The following is a 20,644-nucleotide window of genomic DNA, read 5'->3' as shown; positions in this document are numbered from 1 at the left end:
AACATTTATATTTTTTTATACAATTACCAAATTTTTAGCCGACATGCGGCGTGCGAAGCTTGAATCCAAAAGCCAAGAATAAACTGGAAGTTATGGTGTCAAAGAAATTAGTAGGTGGAGAAATTTGTGAAAGTTATCAATATGGAAAGGCAACACCGTCTTCCATTCAAGAAGTCTTTTTCAAGATGCAAGACTCCTTTTAGCATGCATTCATATGGATTTGACGGGGCCTCCATGCATGCACTTCTTCCTGTTCTGGCTATCTCTACAAACCAAACTTTTACCAAAAACATTACCTTTTTGGCTATGCGACATGAGAATTTTACCTTTAGCTTTTGTTTACGCGTGGGAGTTTTTGTTGTTGTTTTTTTTATAAGTTTTGTTAATGTCTCTATGGTAGAAGTTTAATTGTTTTTCTTATTAAACAAAGCGGTATAAGTAATAAAAAAATAAGTATAAAAATAAATGATATCTATGCATTAATAGGGAATTGATTTTAGAGAAAAATATCTCATGAGCATTAAGGAAAAAGATCTATAATCTTTTTGGAGATAAGTAGCTGAGAAGATCCTTTGAAGATAAGTGGTTACAAAGACTTGAAGAATTGTAATAGAAACATGGAAACCTTGCACTAGAGATTCTTCATTGAGACATGGTGTAAACCCCTGACTTAGTAAAAAATAAATAATAAAAATATAATGGCTTTGGAAAAATTAGACTAAAAATAAATAAGTTTAATCAAATGGAATGTTTGCGGACTCTGTAGTCTAGAATTAGTAAAGTAGTGTCAAAGTATAGAAATTCTTGATAGGAGGAAATAAATATTTAAAATAATCAAACATTCCATAAATTGAGGTGAAGTTTTCCCAAAAGTTAAATTGAGAAAATATTTATGGTTGGGTAGACACTTAAAATAACATTGAAGCGAATAGTAATGATATTTTTTAAAATTTTAAAAAATACCCCCTCTCCTCTTTATTAGGGCTGGCTGCTGTAATGAAAGAAAAGAAAGGGAAGTTCATCTTTTTCTTTAATTTCTTCTTGTTCTCTTTAAAACTAAGGGTGAGATTTGACTTGGGAGTGATTTAAGTGAAGATGAGTGAGAGGAAATTATATATAAATTTGCTTGGGGTTAGGGGAAATCAAGAGATCAAATTTTAGAGAGAAAGAAACAATAAATTTGAAGAGAAATAGAGGAAAGAAGAAGAAAATTGCAAAGAATTCCTAATTCTTGCTCCAAATCATTGGATAAAGTGTTATAATAACTCAATTTCTTGTTAATTTGTGTTTCATACTTGGGGAAAGAAATACCAAATTTATCAATGCTAGGGTTTTTGAGTAATTTAGAGAAAGGAAAAAGTGAACTAAAGTTGTGTGAAATTAATTGTTATTTTGATGTATATGTATGAAATGTATTATTTGGTATAAGTATTTAGTTTGAAAATATAACGGGTGTTATAGAATTGTAAAGGGAACATCTTTGTGTGTTATAAAAGTTAAGGAAAAAGGTGTTTGTAATGAATTTAGGAAATTATGTAGAATAAGAGTTAGATTAAGTGGAATTGGATTGAAAATTGAAGAAAAATCATGGAATGGTTAGTAGGCTTAGGGCTGACCATGAGTAAAGTAAGGGAAATGAAAGAATTGAATGAAATTTGATGTAATTGTGTGGTAGTTGATAAATTTATGTTGGAAGGAGGTTATATGATTGATAATAAGGTTGAGTATGTGAGTTATGCAATTTGACTTGCTGAGAAATATGGTTTTATATTAAGAAAATGAAAGAAAGATTTTAAAGTTTGTGTAATTACTAAATTGGACACACATACACTGATGCAACCATATTATTGGATAGTTTCATCCACATTTAACTACTGTTTTGCCTATGTTTTATATATAAAATACCTTGATATTCTTTGTTTTATGTTTTGAAGGTACTTTTGGATGAAAGATGCAAAAATGAGTAAATTGGAGGTAATTGACAAATTTGATCTTCAGTCGATGTTTTATGCAGAGCGTGAGCTCTAGAAGTCGGAATGGAGTGATTTTAATGACATTAAAAAGCTAACATCCATACCTTTCTGGAAATCTAAGGCAATAAAATAAAATAAGGAAGACCATGGAAATCGCAGCCTTCAAAGTCAAATCTCGCAATCTGCCAATGTTGACCTTTGGTCATTCCAACTTAAATATCTGGAGCTAAAGAAGTCCAATTGATGCAAACTCAATTGTTTTAGATTCATGAATCAAATACCTATCAACGCTCCAAATTTTAGACAAAAAAGATATCATATGAGGGAGATATAAGTTTTTAAATATGACAAATAAATTCTACCAACAAACAGATTTCGTAAAGAAACGAGTCCAAATTACGTTTTGAAGCATCTAAACCGACATCCAAGTTTTTATTTCAGCAATTTAGCTCCTCTAAGTCAAATCTTGAAGATTTTATGCAAGACTATTTCTCATTTTTAAGGAAAATAGTTATTGAACTACTTAAATGTAAATTGTCTACTTAAAGGAGGATTATTTTGTAAAATAGAGACTAGTGTTTCCTAGGATATAAAAAGAATGAGAGAAGAGAAGGGGGGCAGTAAGCCAAGAAGAGAAAAATGCCCCCTTCCTCTAAGAAACCCGAAATCATGCATTCCTCCTTCTTTTTGATTAGTTGTTCAACAAACATGCAAGGCTAAACTCTTTTTCTTTCTTGCAAGGACACAGAAACCTTCGGATTTCAAGAACTGTGAGATTTATTTTATCTTTTCTTTTCATTTTATATGATGAATATGTTTGTTCTCCTATACTTATTTTTTCTATGATTGTTTATTTTAATTGCTAGAGCGGACTTTAAGTTATTATTATAGGGAATCTATTACTAAGTTTGATATCAGAACTGAAGTTGTGGTATATGAACTTGTGAAGCAACTGAGTTTAATAATTGTGGTGGATCTACATTATTAATCTTAGGGAGAACATTCAATCAAATCAAATATAGACTGTAGATAATTATATTTTATTGATTAATCAACTTATCTAGTTCTTAAGACTGCCATTGAATTAAATTATTAATGCGGACACTGTGGTTGCTTGATGGTTAGGGTTAGTTATACGGTGGATTTGTTAACTAACCAATGTTAAGAAGAGATAAATATTTAGAATATAAATTGATGTTTCGTTTCCATGACCAGTTCTGATTTCAGTAGGTGGATGTTTATTTGCGACCAAGGTTTGTTCTCTTGATAATTTTTTGAATATAATTTCACTCAGGCTATGTTTGTTTCCCGAAAAGTGGTTTCCTTGAAACCATTTTCCAAACTTGTTTGCCATTAGGAAAGTTGGTCAACGGAAAACACTTTCCAGTCAAAGGAAAATTTGGCTTGGTTTCTAGGAAAGTGTTTTCCTGAAAAATTTGGGCGGAAAACACTTTCTGGAAGTTGTGAAAAATTTAGAAATGTCATATTATTTGCTAATTATATCAAATTTGATCCTCAAACTTTTGATTGCTATATATATATATATTTTTTTTTTGTTTTGAATATTTATTTTTCAATTTCATCTCTTAAAATTTAATTTTTATATTAACTTTGGTCCTTATTTTTATAATTATTATTTGTTTTTTCCTTATCATTTTTTTTATTAAAATTTTTTATCTGTCAAATTTGATCCTCATTCTTTTGATTGTTACTTATTTTATTTAAAATAATTTATGAAATGTAATTATTATTATTTTAATTTCTTCATCTTTCATTCTTTTTTAGATTTGATCTCTAATATTTTGATTATTATTTATTTTATTTGAGATAATTTATGAAATTATATTTTTTTTCAATTTCATTCTCATTCAACTTTTTAATTTGTAAGATCTATTCCTTATTATTTTAATAAACTTGAGAAAAATAAAACATTAATAAGTTATTTTCCAGGTCATTTTCCATGACATAACCAAATACTGGAAAGTGTTTTTCAACATATTTTTCATTACACTACTAAACATCAGAAAATAATTCACTTTCTCACAATTCACTTTCTAAAAGGAAACTACTTTCCAGCAAACAAACGGGGCGTTGATAGTTTTCTGTTTTCTTCTGCCTTAGCCTAGATAACGTCCAAATCCCCCCCAAACTGCATATCATCTAGCATAAAAATCTAACTTGAACCTTCCTCGTGTGATTGACCCCTTACTTGTACTCTCTTGTGTGTTGTGTTTTAAGTTAGGGTAATTAATTTGTGCGACCGCGACATCGCAACACACACACACACATATAAAATGTGTGTGTGTGTGATATTTATGAAATGATGCATAAAATGTAAATTGTTAAATGTAAGATTATTGGTATTTATGTTAGGTACAACTTGGAAATCGATTAACAAGGTATAGGAAAGTAAAATAGAAAAGTGATGAATAAATAAGACATGGAAAATAAAATGTTGTATATGTTGTAATGTAAAATTATGCATAGATTATTACAAATATGATAAATTCAAGGAGTAAAGATGAAGTTGGAAATTGATGGATGTAAATATAGGGTGAAGTGTTGGAAAGTAATTAGTGTGAAGTTTACAATCTTAGTATTGAAACAAGAAAGTTTAGATTATTAGAAATATGCTAATTGTTATGATATTATGTTTACTGTGTACCAAGAAAGTTTAGAAATTTCAAGGTAGTTTAGAAATTTCAAGGTGGTTTATGCTAACCCAATAACTAGTTGTGGATTTTTAAAAGTTGAAAGATTAGTTAAGTTATTAGATAATTAAGTGCTTTGAATATTTTATATGAAAATAAGATTATAAAAGATGTTATGACAAGTATAAAATGAACAAAAACATGAAAAGATATGACAAGTAGAGTATATATAAAAAAATTAAATTGTGTAGGCAATATGAAAAGTATTGACTTATAAGAAAAAATTAAAAATAGGACTAAGTTACAAAGTTGTGAATGGTTCAAAATGGAACAAAAACACTTCAACTAAAAGAGAAAAAAAGGCTAGTTAATGTTCTTATGTAATTATGTCAATATGAAGGTTATGAACCAAAGTTAATGGAAACCATAATGTAAGGAAATATTAAATGGGTATCATGTATAATTATAAAAACAATTATTTATATGGAAAGGTAATAGAAATAAGAAATGAATTAATTGAAGAAAAAGGGAATGTGTTATAAGATGTCTTGATATGATTTGAACAAGGATAACATGAATGCAAATTCATAAAATTTGAAAATTATAAACCGATGTTAGCATATCTTTTTTTACTGGGAGAGACACCAGTAGTTGGACTTTTTTTTATTTAAAAGAATGTTGTTCTTAAATTCTTTATCGTTATTGTATTTTTCAATCTGAAAAGAAAGGAGAAATATCAAAGAAAGAAAGAAGTGAAAATATAGTAAGGAATGTTAGTTAATGTTAAGTTGAACATATGAATGGGGGCTCCTAATCAGATATTGTTAAGCCAACATCATGAGTAAGGGTTACTAATCAAATATTGTTAAGTTGATCATATGAATGAGGGCTATTGATCAGTTCTTGTTAAGTTCGCCGCATGAGTAGGGCTACTGATTATATATTATCAAGTCGGCCACATAAGTAGGGGCTACTGATTAGTCATTGTCAAGTCGGTTGTATTTATAGGGGCTACTGATTAGTCATTGTCAAGCCGACCATATGAGTGGGTGCTACTAATCAATTATTATCAAGCCAACCATATGAGTGGGCACTACTGAATAGGGGTCATGAATCAACCACATGAGTGGGGAAGCTCACTGATTATATGTTTTGAACACAATCTAAAAAACTAAAAAAGGATTAAAAAGATTGAAAAGAATTGAACCAATCATATGGACATACTATATATTTAATGATCAAGTACATCATAAGATGTAAAGTGATCTAAGAAAAGTAGCTTAGATCATAGTTGAGTATTGGATTGTATAAAAATAGAAATAAATGAGCTAATGAAAAATTAATGGGATGGAAAAAATATGGCCAGTAAAATGAAGTTGTGCTTTATTAAACATGACTATATGATATAAATTATTGTGTTTCCTGATGTCAAATTAGTTACATATTACATGAATGGACTATATATTTTATATGATAGGTAATACTATGTATTATGTATTTTTATGTCTATCTCGTCTTCCATGACAACAACAATAATGTATATTTCTTTTGTTATATTTAGGTAGACCTTTAGTACTGATGCCTTTTGATATGTAATTAACTTGTTATTTTACCTAGATACTCCTTTTGGATTGTAATTAATGAACTTATAATTGAAATTAATTAGAATTATTATTCACGTGCGATATTTTATTAAAATAGTATTGAAATCATTTATGCAATTGGGTAGTATAAAGATAGTATTGTATGGATGTGATTGATTATGGAATAAGATATGCTTTAGGTTACCTAACAAATAATGGTTGGATTTATGTGGTATGGAAACATATAAATATGATATTGATGATGAGTTTATGTGGATTGTGTGGAATTACAATTTTAGAAAGAGTTCCATATAAGGGGATACTTTGCCAAAGTCATATTAAATCAGAAAGGTGTAATTTTATGGAATCAATTATGAGCCTGATCAAATATAAGTCGAATATGATAAAAGTGGAGAAAAATAAGGAAAAAGAAATAACTGTTGAGATAAGGTAAAACAAAAGGAAAAGTAAAATAGAAAGGAATCACCGCATGATGTGTAAAAAAAATGACCTTGAAATTCATAAGGGTGACATGATTTAATGTACGAATTTACTTGAAAATACATGGGATGTTACACATGGAGATCTTTCTTTAGATATATGAAGATTTTCTTCGAGACATTTCATTGGAGATATGAAGATTTTCATGGATATATATAGAAACACTACTTTTTATTTTATTTGAAACATTCAAAAGATAATGGAGATATAATTTTTGAAAGTTGTCTGATCTCAGGTTACTATCATAAAGATTTTATTCAATCTAGTTAAGTTGTATATCTTTTCTCATAAATTGTTGAAGGTATCTCTTGGAGACCAACCTTTATATTTATTTTTTCAAGGTATGATATTCCTCGTAGTCATGATCGTATTCAAGGTGAAACTAATAGAACTTGTTAAAACTTCTTGTATTTATGCCTCTTTTTATAAGAGGTGGATATCACACAAAATCCTTTCCCTAAATGGAAGCAACATCTTAGCATATGTGGTGGTAATAGGTGTGGTCAGGAGTTCATGAAATTTTAAAAGATCATAAATAGATCCTTTAGTGCTCTTCTTAGATGCTCTGGTAGTTTACTGATAGTGTTGTGGAGACTTTACTTTTTAGAATCAAGGGTGTCTTTGTCTGTCGAGGCTTGCTTCTTCTACTTGAACGTGGTTCTTTATATCCTTTTTTACATTGAGGAGAGTCCTATGAGAAATAGTATATAAGATTTCCTATAATGTATAGTTGTAAACTCCACTGATTAGGGCCTTAGTGGTAATGGGTTCAAGTGTATTTTTTATGTTTAGCATTTCCTTGTTAAATCTCTAGAGAAATGTTACGGTGCTTTCATCTTTATGTTGGGTGATGATGAATAGCTTTGTCATGCTATTTTTAACTAGAATATTAGTATTGGAATGATAGATGAGCATAATATAATGATCATGATGGCTAATGATGGAACCAGATTCTAGGCTATGATATCACACTCTAGCAGATCCATTGAAATTTATAGGGATAGTTTTTCATATATTGTCACTCTTTTATTTTACAAGTTCAAGAATGCTTTTGACATTTTATATATGTTTTTTAGGATCTAAAAGGTCATTATAGTAGTGCAGGTTGGCTTTCATAGAGACATAATATTTGGAGAAATGAGTGTGTAACACTCAATAAATTATTGAAGAGTCTCTCACCTGGTGGTAATGATGTCCATTCTTATTCTTTAGAGATGGTATAGTCTCGTGTTTATGTCTTTTTTGACAAGGATCATATGAGTAAAACTCAGAAGAAGATTAACGTTAATAGCCATGCTGATGGCTAAGATCTAATAAGAAGTTCTCGCTTCTTTATAGAGTTGGAGTATCGTGCCTATTTCACTCGTTGTTTTTTCATGTTCCTTTAAAGAACTACAATTGTCTTTTTGCACTTGTTGCGTATACGTTATGTGTTGTATTTCCTGTCTATGGAATTGAAGAGTACAAAGCTATTTTGGTATGGCTATAAGAACATTGTTAAGCATTCGCACTTGATGAGAAATTTATTGGTGACCTAAGAGAGCTAGAGCTCTTATGGTAGGAAGATCAATTACTCTCCCTTATCTTGAAATTTTTGGTGAAAGGTGTGTAACAAGTATTAACTAGCTTTCTGTTATTTTCTCACAAATGATGCCACTGATAAATTTGTGAAAAACATCAGATTAGATTTGGGCTTTCCATGACTATGTCCTAAGCTAAGATGACTACTCTTGACCTTGTCTTGTGGGTTTTAACTTGAGAAATACGTTCCTTATCATAACAAAGGACCCTTCGATACTTAAGCTAGCAAATAAAGAAAGGGTAAGATGTTTGTGCGAAGAAAATATATGGAACAGGAAAGTAAAGGAATATAGGACAAGAGAGTAATGGAGTGACTTTGCCCCCTTGTAATTTAGTGATTTTGGATATTTATAGATGTCGTAACTGAAATTTTGAATTTTAAAAAAAATAAAAAAATGAATGAATAAAAAATAATTTGAGAATTGAGTCAAGACAACACAAATTGAAAGTTTGTGGACTGATAAGGATGAAATTATAAATTTGAAGTCAATTTGGCCAAAAATTGAAAGAATTGATAAGTTTACGGACTTAATTAAACTTTCATTTAATTAATTAAGGCAATCAGGGGTTTAATTAAAGAAATATCAAACTTCGAGATCAATTTGGGTCAAAATTGCAAGAAATTAAATTCTAGGGACTAAAGTGAATAAGCGGTGATACTATATAGGGGTTAATTGATTTTTTCAGGGGTAATTTTGAAAGAATTAAAAGTTGCAGTGTTAATTAAGGACTGGATTAATTAAATTTGAAACCAAAAACTATTTTGTAAATGAAGCTGAAATCTAGGGGCCCAATTGCAATTGATCTAGGGGCAAAATTAAAAAGAAGAAGAAGATTTGCATGAATAAGAGTCCAATTGCTAAATGTCAAAACTTTAGGGGGTTAAATGAAAATGCCCATTTCAGCCGAAGAAACGATGTTGTTCCAAGAAGGATTGTTCATCCTATTACTTCTTGGAACAGAGGAACCCGTTTGCAATAAAAGGGAAAAGAAGAATGAAATGACGATGTCCTCTATTAGACCCATCACCACAGCCAAAATTATTCCATTTTTCAATCCTCTTTCGCCCCACGATGAGCCATTAAAACATAAAGGAGGCTATCATTAACAGTTCAATAATGGCAGGACTGTTGGTGTTCTCATCCCATCCAAATATGAAACAAGCTTAAACCGTGCTTATCTTCATCCATAAGATCATTATCTTAGAAGATAAGAGGCAGAGCTTACTGGTAGAATCAGGGATGATCCCTATAAAAGCAAAGGAAAGTCAGTGTCACAAGGGGGGGAAACATAAAAGAAAATAGAGGGAGACAGAGAGAAAACTCAAAGAGTAAAAAAAAAACATAAGAAACCAGAAGGAGATCTTTGCTCTCCCTTACAACAAACCACTAATCCAGATTATAAGACACAAAACCACAAGAAAGAGGAAGAACAAAGAAAAATAGAGGGAGCTAGAGAGGGAAAGGGAGAGAACAAACACAAAAAAAGGGACCAGACAAAAAGAAGAAACATAAAAGAATGAAAGAAAGATCAAGACGATTGCACAACCACCAGTCTCTAGTACCATCCGACTGTCGCCATTAGTTTCGCCTCCAGCAACAGTCACACCAAGTATGTCTTTTTTCTTCCCCCCTTGACATTTTAATTACCTGGTTCCTATAGAAAGCATGCATGAACAATTCATGCACGCTTGCTGATAATGACCGGCTTGGTCATTAGGTCAGGCCAGTAACCAAGCCAGGTCAGCTAGATCCAACTCAGCCCATATGGCTCGGCCAGATCCAGAGCTAAACAAAAATAGAAACTATTGAGACTAGTTAGGTCTGAGCCTTAGGCCTAGCCAACCCAATTTCCTTTGGGCTAAGGTCAAATACACCCTTATGCCCTTTCTCTTTAATTTTACTTTTCTTTATCTTGATTTCTAGCCAAATAAGCCTTTTTAGATATCATAAAATTCTAAAACAAATTAGGGATTCTTTTTTTATTTATTTATGGGTCCTTCAGACCTTTTTTTACTGACTTTATTGTGTATTTGGGTTGTAGACTTTTACTGTGAAATGCGAATTTGGTATGCGATACACACCTATCTTTTACTTTTTTCTTTAAAAATTAATAAAAAAGATATGTTTTGCTTTCAATCCAAATTTTACTGATTTATTCAATGGCGCTAGAGTTAGGAAAACCATATATTTTTTTGTTACGTAATATTTATCAACGCGAAAGTTGGAAGTATTCGTTATCGAATAATCACTAGCAGTAGAGTCAGGAATATTGTAAGTAGACCATAAAAAACAGAATAAAACATACATTTAACAATTAAAGACAAAATCAACAATGTAGCTTACCTTAGGTAGGACACTTAAGGGATGGTAATATCTTTTTTTTTTTTGCTTAATTAGTCCTATACTATAGAATCTTTATTGACCAGTAAGGGTTCCTAATGATCTTAATATTAAACTTTACCTTTTGTTTGTAAAAATTGTTATAATATTTGTTATGTTGTGTTTATTTTGTTATTGTTTTTTACAACTTTAGCACGTATCTTTATTGTTATGCATCACTTTAAGAGCATACACCTTCAAATTTAGGATAGGTGGAGAAGTAACGATACTCCAATGACTTTAGCCTGAGCAAGACTCATGAAACTATCCAACTCTCTATTAATTGCTTACCTAAAAGTGGTTGGTATGATGATCTTATATCGACCTTTTAAGGATGATCACTAAACATGCGAGAGACCTTTTGAGATTAGATAGTAAGATATCCCTTAACGCACTTAATGACTTGAACCTACCTACTAGGTTGTACCTTGTGTAATCTCACTATAGCAAGCCCAACATGTGACATCTTGAATTCCAAGACCATTGGGTGGCAAATGATCATCATATAGGATACAAGAGTTTGAGTTGTTACAGTTGACAAAAGGGGAATTAACTTGAATTGAAAGCTGAAAGGTTTATTAAAAGATCAAACTTAGGCAAGACTGGACAAGGATCCCCTCGTTGGCATGATGATGACATCAGGCTCCTAAAATCCATGAATAATGACCGTTGTCACCCCGTGAAGGGCATTGTTTTATTTGTCTGATCAAAATCTAAGGTTTGGTCGTATTTTCTAATTGTTGGTCCTGTCTGTCTAAGATTCAAGAAAAGCCCTCCTCAATGAGGAGGTTCTTATCTTAATAGGGTAAAACCTAACCGTTCTAGCATCAAATAAAAAACTACCTTTTGACGAAAACCGGGTATTTCAATACCATATGTATATTTGTACGATGTAAAAATACAAATCAATATTAAGCAAAATTTAGTAGAAAAATACGCGGAAGAGTTACAAATTTTTTAAAATATTTTTTTTAATTTTTTTTGGACCAGGCTGGACCCGGCCCACTCATTTTGGACTAGGCTGGACTTGTTCGGCCTAATGAACAGTGGAGCACTCTCCACTGTTCACATGCTACGTGAACAGTGGAGACAGTGCAACAAGGAAGAAGAAGAGGAAGAAGAAGAAGAAGAAGAAGAAGGAAGAAGGGCGGACCTACAGTGGCTTCGAGGCTGTGCTGCTGGCGGTGGCTGACCGGAGAACGGCTTGGATGGTGGTCGGCCTTTCTTCTTCTTCTCTGCATTTTTTTTCTTCTGCTATGTTCTCCCTTGTTACTGTTTTTTCAATGTTTCTTCTTCTCCCTGCTTCTGTCTGCTGCTTCTCCTTTCTTCTTCTATTTCTAACGGTGGCGCTGCTGGTGGCGGAGGAGTTGTTGTCGCGGCTCAGTGGTTGTGGCAACCAGTGCTGCTATTTTTATTTTTTTTCACAGTGCTGCAGCAGGGAAGGAAAATGGTGGGAGGCTAACAGTGGCGCTGCTGGCGGTTGCTAACCCGTGGAGTTTCTGTGGGGGGCAACGGGGAGGAAGAAACAACGGTGGTGCCCAGGGGGTGAGGTAAATTCTTCTTCTTCTCTGTGCAGATATCGTAGTCTCTGTTTTCTATTCCTTTCTCCCTTTTCTCGTTTTTTTTTCTGCTTGTCTTTGGTATTCTTCTGTTGATCTTTTTCTTGTTTCGGTTTGCTTGCCTTTGCTCTGCTAATGAAGAGGTCAATGGTGGTGTAATGGCTCCCCCTTCTTCTCTATTCCTTCTCTTGTATTTATAGCCGCAGGAAGAGAAGGGCACCTTACCACTGCCTTGGCGCAGGGTAAGGTGGCTATCTTGCCCATGTCTTGGCATAGGGTAGGGTGGCCGGTCATGGCTTGCATTAATGGTGGCAGGGTATGGGATGTGGCTTGTGTCCAGGTTTTGTGGGCAAGTGGGAGGGGAAAGAGAAGGAGAATAGCGGGAAAAGATTTCAAAAATCCTCTTCTCCCTTGTCTCTGCATTTGCAGGGGAGAAGAAGCTGCATAGTGCCGTTCAAAACGGCACCGTCCAGTTATTTTTTGGAGAAAAAGAAAATGAATTTGGGACCCAAAAATAGGTTATGACAAGAAAAATGAACCTTCACCCTTACACCATGACTCTTAAGCCAAGTGTTTTAAATATATGCATAATGATATATAATGGATTCATTGTTTATGGATTCTTGAAATACATCTCTTTGTAAAGTCCAAAATATCACACTGGACGAGGTTAAAGTTTATTGATTTTAATTGCTTGTGCTTGAAATAAGGAAATGCCATCTTTGTTATCCTTTTCACATTCTAAAATACATATGTCCCTTGTGGTCCCTTTTTTAGCCTGAATAAATTTTCTTTCATGAGAAATCGCGACTAGGATCACACGGTACACAAGGAGCAAATGAAATGCCAACAATCTATAATGATGAAAAAACCGTGAGAAAGATAAAAGGGCAAAACAACCCAAGAAACTAAAAAACTAAGGAGCATGCCCAATCCAAAAGAAAAAGTGATAAATGAGGATGACCAACCAAAATAATGAAAAAAAAAGGGAAATCAAAGAAAAACGGTTAAAAAGAAGAAGATTGAAAGACATAAAGAGTAAAATTGATGATAACGATCCTAAATTTTTGAAACCTTGAAATACTTTTTTGAGCTTTATGAAACCTTTTTTTTTTATAGCCAAGAACCACAACCTACGTTCATAAGTGTTGTGACATTGGAAATAAGCTAGAAACAAGCTACTCATTATTATTCATGCTGATAAAATAAATGTTCAAAAAGAGAGAAACTTTTCTCAAACAAAACCTCAAGCTTTTACTCGAGCCTCTTGCTTTGAAACCAACAAAAGCAGAAGGTCACCTCATGATGCACCTTTCCCAATTGCAATATCACCGACATAAGAACAAATCATCTCTTTTCTAAGAAACATTATCAAGGAGTTGCAAGATTTCAAAAGCAAATCATTTTAAAATGCAGGATCAAGATTTTAAGATTCATTCTAGACAAAGATTTCTTCACTATAACCAAAAAGAGAGATCAAGGAGAGAATGATTACTCAACCATTATTTGTTTGAGTCTATAACAGAGCACATTTAGGGGTAATGACCAATACAAGGGGGTAATATTGTACTTAAAAGGTAAATTGATCCCTTCAAAGTAATAGTAAAAAGAAAACATTTCCTATAACGAGACAAGAAGGCATTGTTGTTTACAAAAGGCAATTTGAATCTTTTAAACAAGTGACACCAAATGTTTTTAGCAGTGAGACAAGGAAGTAATGAATGATCTTTTTAAATTGATTAATGAGACATAATTTCCAGCAAATAAATGGGTCACGACGGGCACCATAAAAGCTGAGATGAGTAAAATTACAAATATTCTAAAGAGACCTACATAAACTAACTCAAGCGGGCTAGAAGCCAAATGACCAAGAGAGCTCAAATTAAAAATAACAAGAGCTCACCAATCAAGCAACAAAGGGATTGAGAAGAAATGAGGGCCTATATTTCGAATTAGGTAAAGATACATGCATATTATCTAACTCCTAAATATTGAACAATGTGTTTTGCAAAAATTCACAATAGAAATCCTCGATGAGATCCATCAAAAGGAAGGCCACCTCAAAATGGCCAAAAATTGAAAATACTTCTGAAAATTTTTCACTTTTGAGAAATTTTTGACCTGGGCAGGGCCGCCCATAAGAATTAGACCACTAAAAAATCTTTGTATTTTTCAATTGGGAAGGTCACCCATCACAATGAGACCAACATTGAAAAAAAACCTTCAAGTTTTTCATTAATAGTTAGGTCGCCCATGAGAAGTAGACCACTTTTGAAAAGTCAAAGTATCTAACATGTTCACCAACACCAACAGACAGATTGCCTGGAACAATTAGACTACTTCTAAAAAATCTTTGTATTTTTCACCAACAGGCAGGTCGCTTAGAAAAATTAGATCACTTTCAAAAAAATCTTCGTATTTCATACAAAACATGCAGGTTGCTTGGAACAACAATTAGACCAATTCCGAAAAATCTTAATATTTTTCACCAACGGGCAGGTTGACTGGAATAATTAGACCATTTGTGAAAAATCTTTATATTTTTCATCAACGACTAGGTCTTCGGAACAAATAGACAACTTTTGAAAAATCTCTGTATTTTTGACCAACAGGCAGGTCGCCTGGAATAATTAGACCACTTCCAAAAAACCTCCATAATTTTGGACCAACGGGTAGATCACCTATAACAATTAGACCATTTCTAAAAATTTACAAATTTTTTATTAACAAGGTGGGTCACCTCTCAAATGACTAATTTTTTATATTTCACTCTCTCTCAAGGAAGGTCATCTGTCACTTTACTACTTTCAAAGTTTTCAGGATTTTTGAAAGAAGTAAAAGTTCTTTTTCATGTCTACTTTTCTTTATAAATTTACTATGCAAAGCTAAAAGAAAATGAAGTTTTCCAATGTCTTGGCATCATAAATATTATAAAGAGCGGGACAACTATCATAACCTGATCTTTGAATTTCCAAAAAAATAAAAAATGAATAGATGAAAAATAATTTAAGAATTGGGGTCAAGACAACATAAATTGAAAATTTGAGGACTGATAAGGATGAAATTATAAATTTGGAAGTACTTATCACAAAAAATTGAAAGAATTGATAAGTTTGGGGACTTAATTAAACTTTGATTTAATTAATAAAGGCAATCAGGGGCTTAATTAAATAAATATCAAAGTTCAAGGTCAATTTGGGTTAAAATTGGTAGAAATTAAATTCTAGGGACCGAAGTGCGTAGGCGGTAATATTATATAGGGGTTAATTGATTTTTTGAAGGATAATTTTGGAAGAATTAAAAGTTGAGGAGTCAATTAAGGATTAGATTGATTAAATTTGAAACTAAGGACTATTTTGTAAATGATGCTGAAATCCAGGGGCTCAATTGCAATTGATCCAAGGGTGAAAGTATATAGAAAAAAAATTTCCATGAATAAGAGCCCAATTGCTAAATGTCAGAACTTGAGAGCGAAAAATGAAGATGTCTATTTTAGCTAAAGAAACGATGTCGTTCCAAGGAGGACTGTTCATCCTCTTCCTCTTTGGAATAGAGGAACTCACCTACAAGAAAAGGGAAAAGAAGAACAAAATGATGATGGCCTTTATCAGACCCATCACCACAGCCAAAGTTATCCCATTTTTCCAGTCCTTTTTCACCTCACAATGCTCCATTAAAATGTAAAGGAGGTCATCATCAATAGTCTAGCAAGTGTTATTATCCCATCCAAACATGGAACAAACTCAAATCATGCTTATCTTTTTCCATATGATCATTATCCTAGAATCAAGGATGATCCATATAAAAGCAAAGGAAAGCTATTGTCATAAGAGGGGGAACATAAAAGAAAACAGAGGGAGCTAAAGATGGAAGGGAGAGAACAAAAAAAAAAAGACTAGTGAGAAAGAAGAAACACAGAAGAATAAAAGAAAGGTCGAGACGGTTGCCCAGCCACCAGTCTCCAGAACCACCCAACCATCGCCATCAATTTTGCCTCCAGCAACAGTCACACCAGGCAAGTCTTCTTTCTTCCCCCCTTGGCATTTTAATTACATGGTTTCTATAGCAAGCATAAGTGAACAATTAATGCATGTCTGCTGATAATGACCGGATTGGTCACTAGGCAGGGCCGGTAACCAAACTAGATCGGTTGGATCCAGCCCAGCCTATATGGCTGGGCCAAATCCAAACCCCTCCTTAAAAAAAAAAAAAAAACTATTGAGACTGGGCTAGGCCTGGGCCGGAGGCCCAACCAACCCAATTTCCTTTGGGCTAAAGGTTTGTTTAGCAAAACACACCATTATGCCATTTCCCTTTAATTTCATTTTTTTTATCTTAATATCTAGCCAAGCAGGTCTTTTTAGATATCAGAAAATTCTAAAAAAATTAAGGGATCCTTATTTATTTATTTATTGGTCCCTCACACCTTATTTTTTACTAACTTTATTGTGTATTTGGGTTGTAGACTTTTACTGTGAAATGCAAATATGGTATGCGATACATACCTGTCTTTTGCTTTCAATCCAAATTTTACTAATTTGTTCAATGGCGCTAGAGTCAGGAATACCATACTTTTTTTTGGTTACATAATATTTATCAACGTAAGAGTTGGAAGTATTCATAGTCGAATATTCAATAGCAGTAAAGTTAGGAATATTATAAGCTGACCATAAAAAAACAGAATAAAACATACCTTAAGCAATTTAAGACAAAACCAGTAATGCAGCATACCTCAGGTAGGATGTTTAAGGGGTGATAGTATCTTCCATTTTGCGTAGCCAGTCCTATATTATAGAATCTCTATTGACCAACAATAGTTTTCAATAACCATAATACTACGTGACAATTCCTTAAGCTAGACTTTTTTCCCTTCTAAAAATAAGATGCTAGATATATGTTATTTTTCTTAGAAATTTTTAAAGGTTGTCTTGATACCGGGTAAGATGATAGATACTAGAAATCACATAAGCTTACCATACGAAGAAAAAAATAATAAAAAATATATGTTTTCCTAGAAAATTAAGTTCTGGTTAACATGTCATACTCGTCATTAATCGCAAGGGTTGATAGGCAAGGTTTAAGAAAACTTTTAGTGAAAACATTGAACTACAAAATTAGAAAGAAATTATTTATTAGCAAGGGAGGGTTGTGTGGTGTGCATTGGGTAATGTATTATTGGGAATAAAAATATTTTCGAGATGTACATGACAGGCCGGTTAAAAGCACGTGAATAGCTAAAGAAAGAAAATATAAGAAAAAAGAAGAAGAAGAGAGAGCCCGATAAGGCTAGCTAGAACCCAACTGAGGCTACTTAACCAGTTAGCCTCAGTTAGGTTGGCTAGCTGGCAACCCTATAGATGGGAAATGAAAACTTATTTGTGAGAATTCGTTTTCTTATTCCCAAATCGATTACTTCAATGTCACTTCAATTACTAGAATCAAAGTGATATTTCACAGTATGAATGTCTTTATAAATTTTGTCAAAGTAATGCAAAGAGTCCAAAATGAGAGAAGAGAAAGAGAGAATGATTATTCAATAAATGAAAAAACTTCTTTTTTCATATGGGTTATGTCCTTTTATATATAATTAGAGGAAAACGATTACTTCTTTTAATAACTCCTCTAATAATTTGAACCAGACCTATCTATTATGGACAAACGAGGCCTAATCCAATATTCAACAAACCCCACTGGAGTTGCTGCTCTAGCTAGCCTTGGTCTAGCTGGCTGGCAGCTTAAGCGAGATTGCTTCCCATATATACATATATTTTTTTGTGTGCCATCAACAAGAATTGTTCGCAGCTAGCATCTTATATATTCCGAAGCATCTCAACTCGAACCTTGCCAAGTATCTAATCAGAGAATAGAAACTAGCATAGCATAGCATGCACAAGCACAACATCAGGAAAGAGAATTTTTGCGGCTTTGTGAACAGATGATGACAAAAGTGCAAGTAGACTACGTAATATTAAGGAGGAAGAGCACTATATAACTAATTAATAACTACAAGGAACTTTATATCTTATTCAAAATTCGTAATTGGGAAAGAATACGCTAATTAACAAATCCAATAGATTAATTATTGATGCAGTGCACTGGCAATTATAGACTCGTAAGGGCATAGACAGAATTGTCAATCTAAGCGTGCTTTTGCGCCAACTCCAGTATGCACTGGCTGAGTTCCTTAGGCTTAGAAAAAACTGCCATATGATCTGCAGGAATCTCCATCACTTCCTTAACCTCATTTTGTTCAATCATGAAGCGTTGCAACGACGGAGAAAGCAATATATCCTCAGTACAGACAATATATACTCGGGGAACTGATCCATATCTGTCTTCAGTGAACTTGTTTGCTTTGGACAGACTTTCAACGAACGTTGATCCTGGTCTGTTTAAAAGCGCTTGGAGAGTAAGATCCTGCGATATTTGAACAAGAGAAAAGTATCTTAAGAACAAGTACTATATAGTTAATTTCTACTGTACATACGGAATAGCTGAGCGGTTCAAGTTCTTAAATTTGTGTACTGTACCTCAATTGGGGTGAGCTGAAACGGCGTGGATGAAACTGCAGTGTCTTGCTCTTCGTCTGCACCGGAAATGCTTTCAGTAAACTAACAAATTGGCCAAAAAACCGGTTTCGTAGATGTCAGATATTAAAACACAGTAAGACCTTAAAATTAAACGATTGTTATTGTAAAATTATTTAAACGCACCGTAACGAGCAATTAATTAACCAAGTACCTTCTCTAACATATACGATGGCTGGTGCTGAGTATCAGGCATGATTGCAGTAACAAAAATAGCAAGAGAAATCTTCTCTGGGAACTTCTCCATAGCGAATGCCAGGTTTAAGCCACCCAAACTATGGCCCACCAACACAACCTTTTCATTTTCAGGCAAGTTAGCCATGAACTCAATCAAGGGCTCGTTATACTGGTCAAAAGTTCGAACTTCTTCGAGTGTTTTTGTGTTCACCCCTGACGCACTCATGTCAAGAGCTGTGATGCTGTGGCCAGCTGCCTCTAGCATTGGCTTCACCTTGTACCATACCCAAGCTCCTGCGGAAGAACCGTGTATTAAAACGAGACGGGTTGCTTGGTTGTTGATGTCTCCCATTTTCTGGTTCGGCTAATTGTGAGGACGTAATGGATTTTTGGTTCTAATAATATTGCAATGACTTGATTGGGCCTAATAATGTTAATGCTTGGAAGTATATAAAGAGAGCGTACCGTGTGTTGAAAAGTTGACACTTGGAAATGTCAGGTTGCCTCTTTTGATCAAAAACTCTTATCCCTTGTATGGTTTGACTAGTCATTCACTCTTGTTTTTTTAATGATATCAACTTGCATGGGAATGAAAATACATTAAATCCAGGCGTTCTTTCGGTTTATATTCAAAATTGTACAAAGACAACTACAAAGTTGAAGACGGAAAGTAGTCTTGTTTCATTCCTACAATATTAACTTCAAATAATTAAGATGACTCTTCTTGTTCGATTCTCATTAAAAAAAAAAAACAATTCTTATATCTTTTATGGAAAGTGGACTTGATTAAATGAAGGTAAGCAAGTGCAAAAAAAGTCACAGAGAGCACACGAGACTAGCATTACAAAACTATCTCCTAACTTGGTTCATTACAAGAAAATCTATGAATACAAATGAAATCACCATGAAAATATTCTGTGGGTATTTTGACTTGGTATTTACTGACCGAATTATTCCCATCGCCATTTCTATCAGTATTTACAGACAAAATATTTATGTCGGTAAATATCAACGGACTCCCAGTCGGAATAAAATGAATTAAAAAAAAAACAAAAAAACACGATGACATGTAATTTCGAGTCACAACAACAATTTTATTGTGGATTTTTTATTTTAAGTAAGTAAATCTATCATTTTTTAAATTTGAACACAATTTTGAAATGTCAATATTTTTATTGCTTATTTTTGTAGTATATGTATCTTGTTTTATTTTTTTTTCTCTAACAAACAGTATGGATACATGATTTTGTACATGTTATGGTTTGTTTTAGATTTTCTAAAATTATATTTGTTTGTAAATTGTTGAAACTTATGTCGAATTATCGACTTAGGTATGTTGTGATGATATAAATAGTGGCTTGTTTAATGGGTCCGTTTTATATTTTGTCAATTTTATTGCCAAGTTGTAATTTCTATAAATTAATGTGTATAAATTTATATGTACGTAGATAATTGATAATGAATTAAGAGAAGTGTGAAAGTAGGTTGATTATTTACTTAACATAGTGTGTGTGTATATATATATATATATATATGTTCAATAAAAGTTATGGATGATCATTCATAGATGTACAAGGATTGCGGAGGATGAATTATTACAATGAGATTCAGGGTTTTATTAATTACACAACATCTATTCTAAATAATATTA

At 32.9% G+C, this 20,644-nt stretch overlaps 1 protein-coding gene across 1 annotated transcript; it reads right to left on the bottom strand.

Moving 5' to 3' along the window:
- Positions 1-18,192: 18,192 nt before the first annotated feature.
- LOC133693358 (methylesterase 1-like) lies at positions 18,193-19,399 on the bottom strand. The gene is made up of 3 exons (XM_062114559.1): positions 18,971-19,399; positions 18,760-18,840; positions 18,193-18,646 (listed from the first exon to the last, which is right to left on the bottom strand). The coding sequence occupies exons 1-3, from the start codon at positions 19,343-19,345 to the stop codon at positions 18,368-18,370; spliced, it is 735 nt and encodes a 244-aa protein (XP_061970543.1). The 5' UTR covers positions 19,346-19,399; the 3' UTR covers positions 18,193-18,367.
- Between the last annotated feature and the right edge of the window lie 1,245 nt (positions 19,400-20,644).

Source organism: Populus nigra, chromosome 5 (assembly GCF_951802175.1).
Source record: "Populus nigra chromosome 5, ddPopNigr1.1, whole genome shotgun sequence".
Lineage (NCBI taxonomy): Eukaryota > Viridiplantae > Streptophyta > Magnoliopsida > Malpighiales > Salicaceae > Populus > Populus nigra.
The sequence above is the reverse complement of the archived record's forward strand: the minus strand, read 5'-3'. Positions and strand labels throughout refer to the sequence as shown.

Bases quoted from the DNA above. Each gene is read 5' to 3' on its own strand.
- LOC133693358 (XM_062114559.1), bottom strand. From the start codon at position 19,345: ATGGGAGACATCAACAACCAAGCAACCCGTCTCGTTTTAATACACGGT. The intron at 18,841-18,970 runs GTACTTGGTTAA...CCAATTTGTTAG, and splicing joins CATCGTATATGTTAGAGAAG to TTTACTGAAAGCATTTCCGG. The intron at 18,647-18,759 runs GTACAGTACACA...CAAATATCGCAG, and splicing joins TTCAGCTCACCCCAATTGAG to GATCTTACTCTCCAAGCGCT.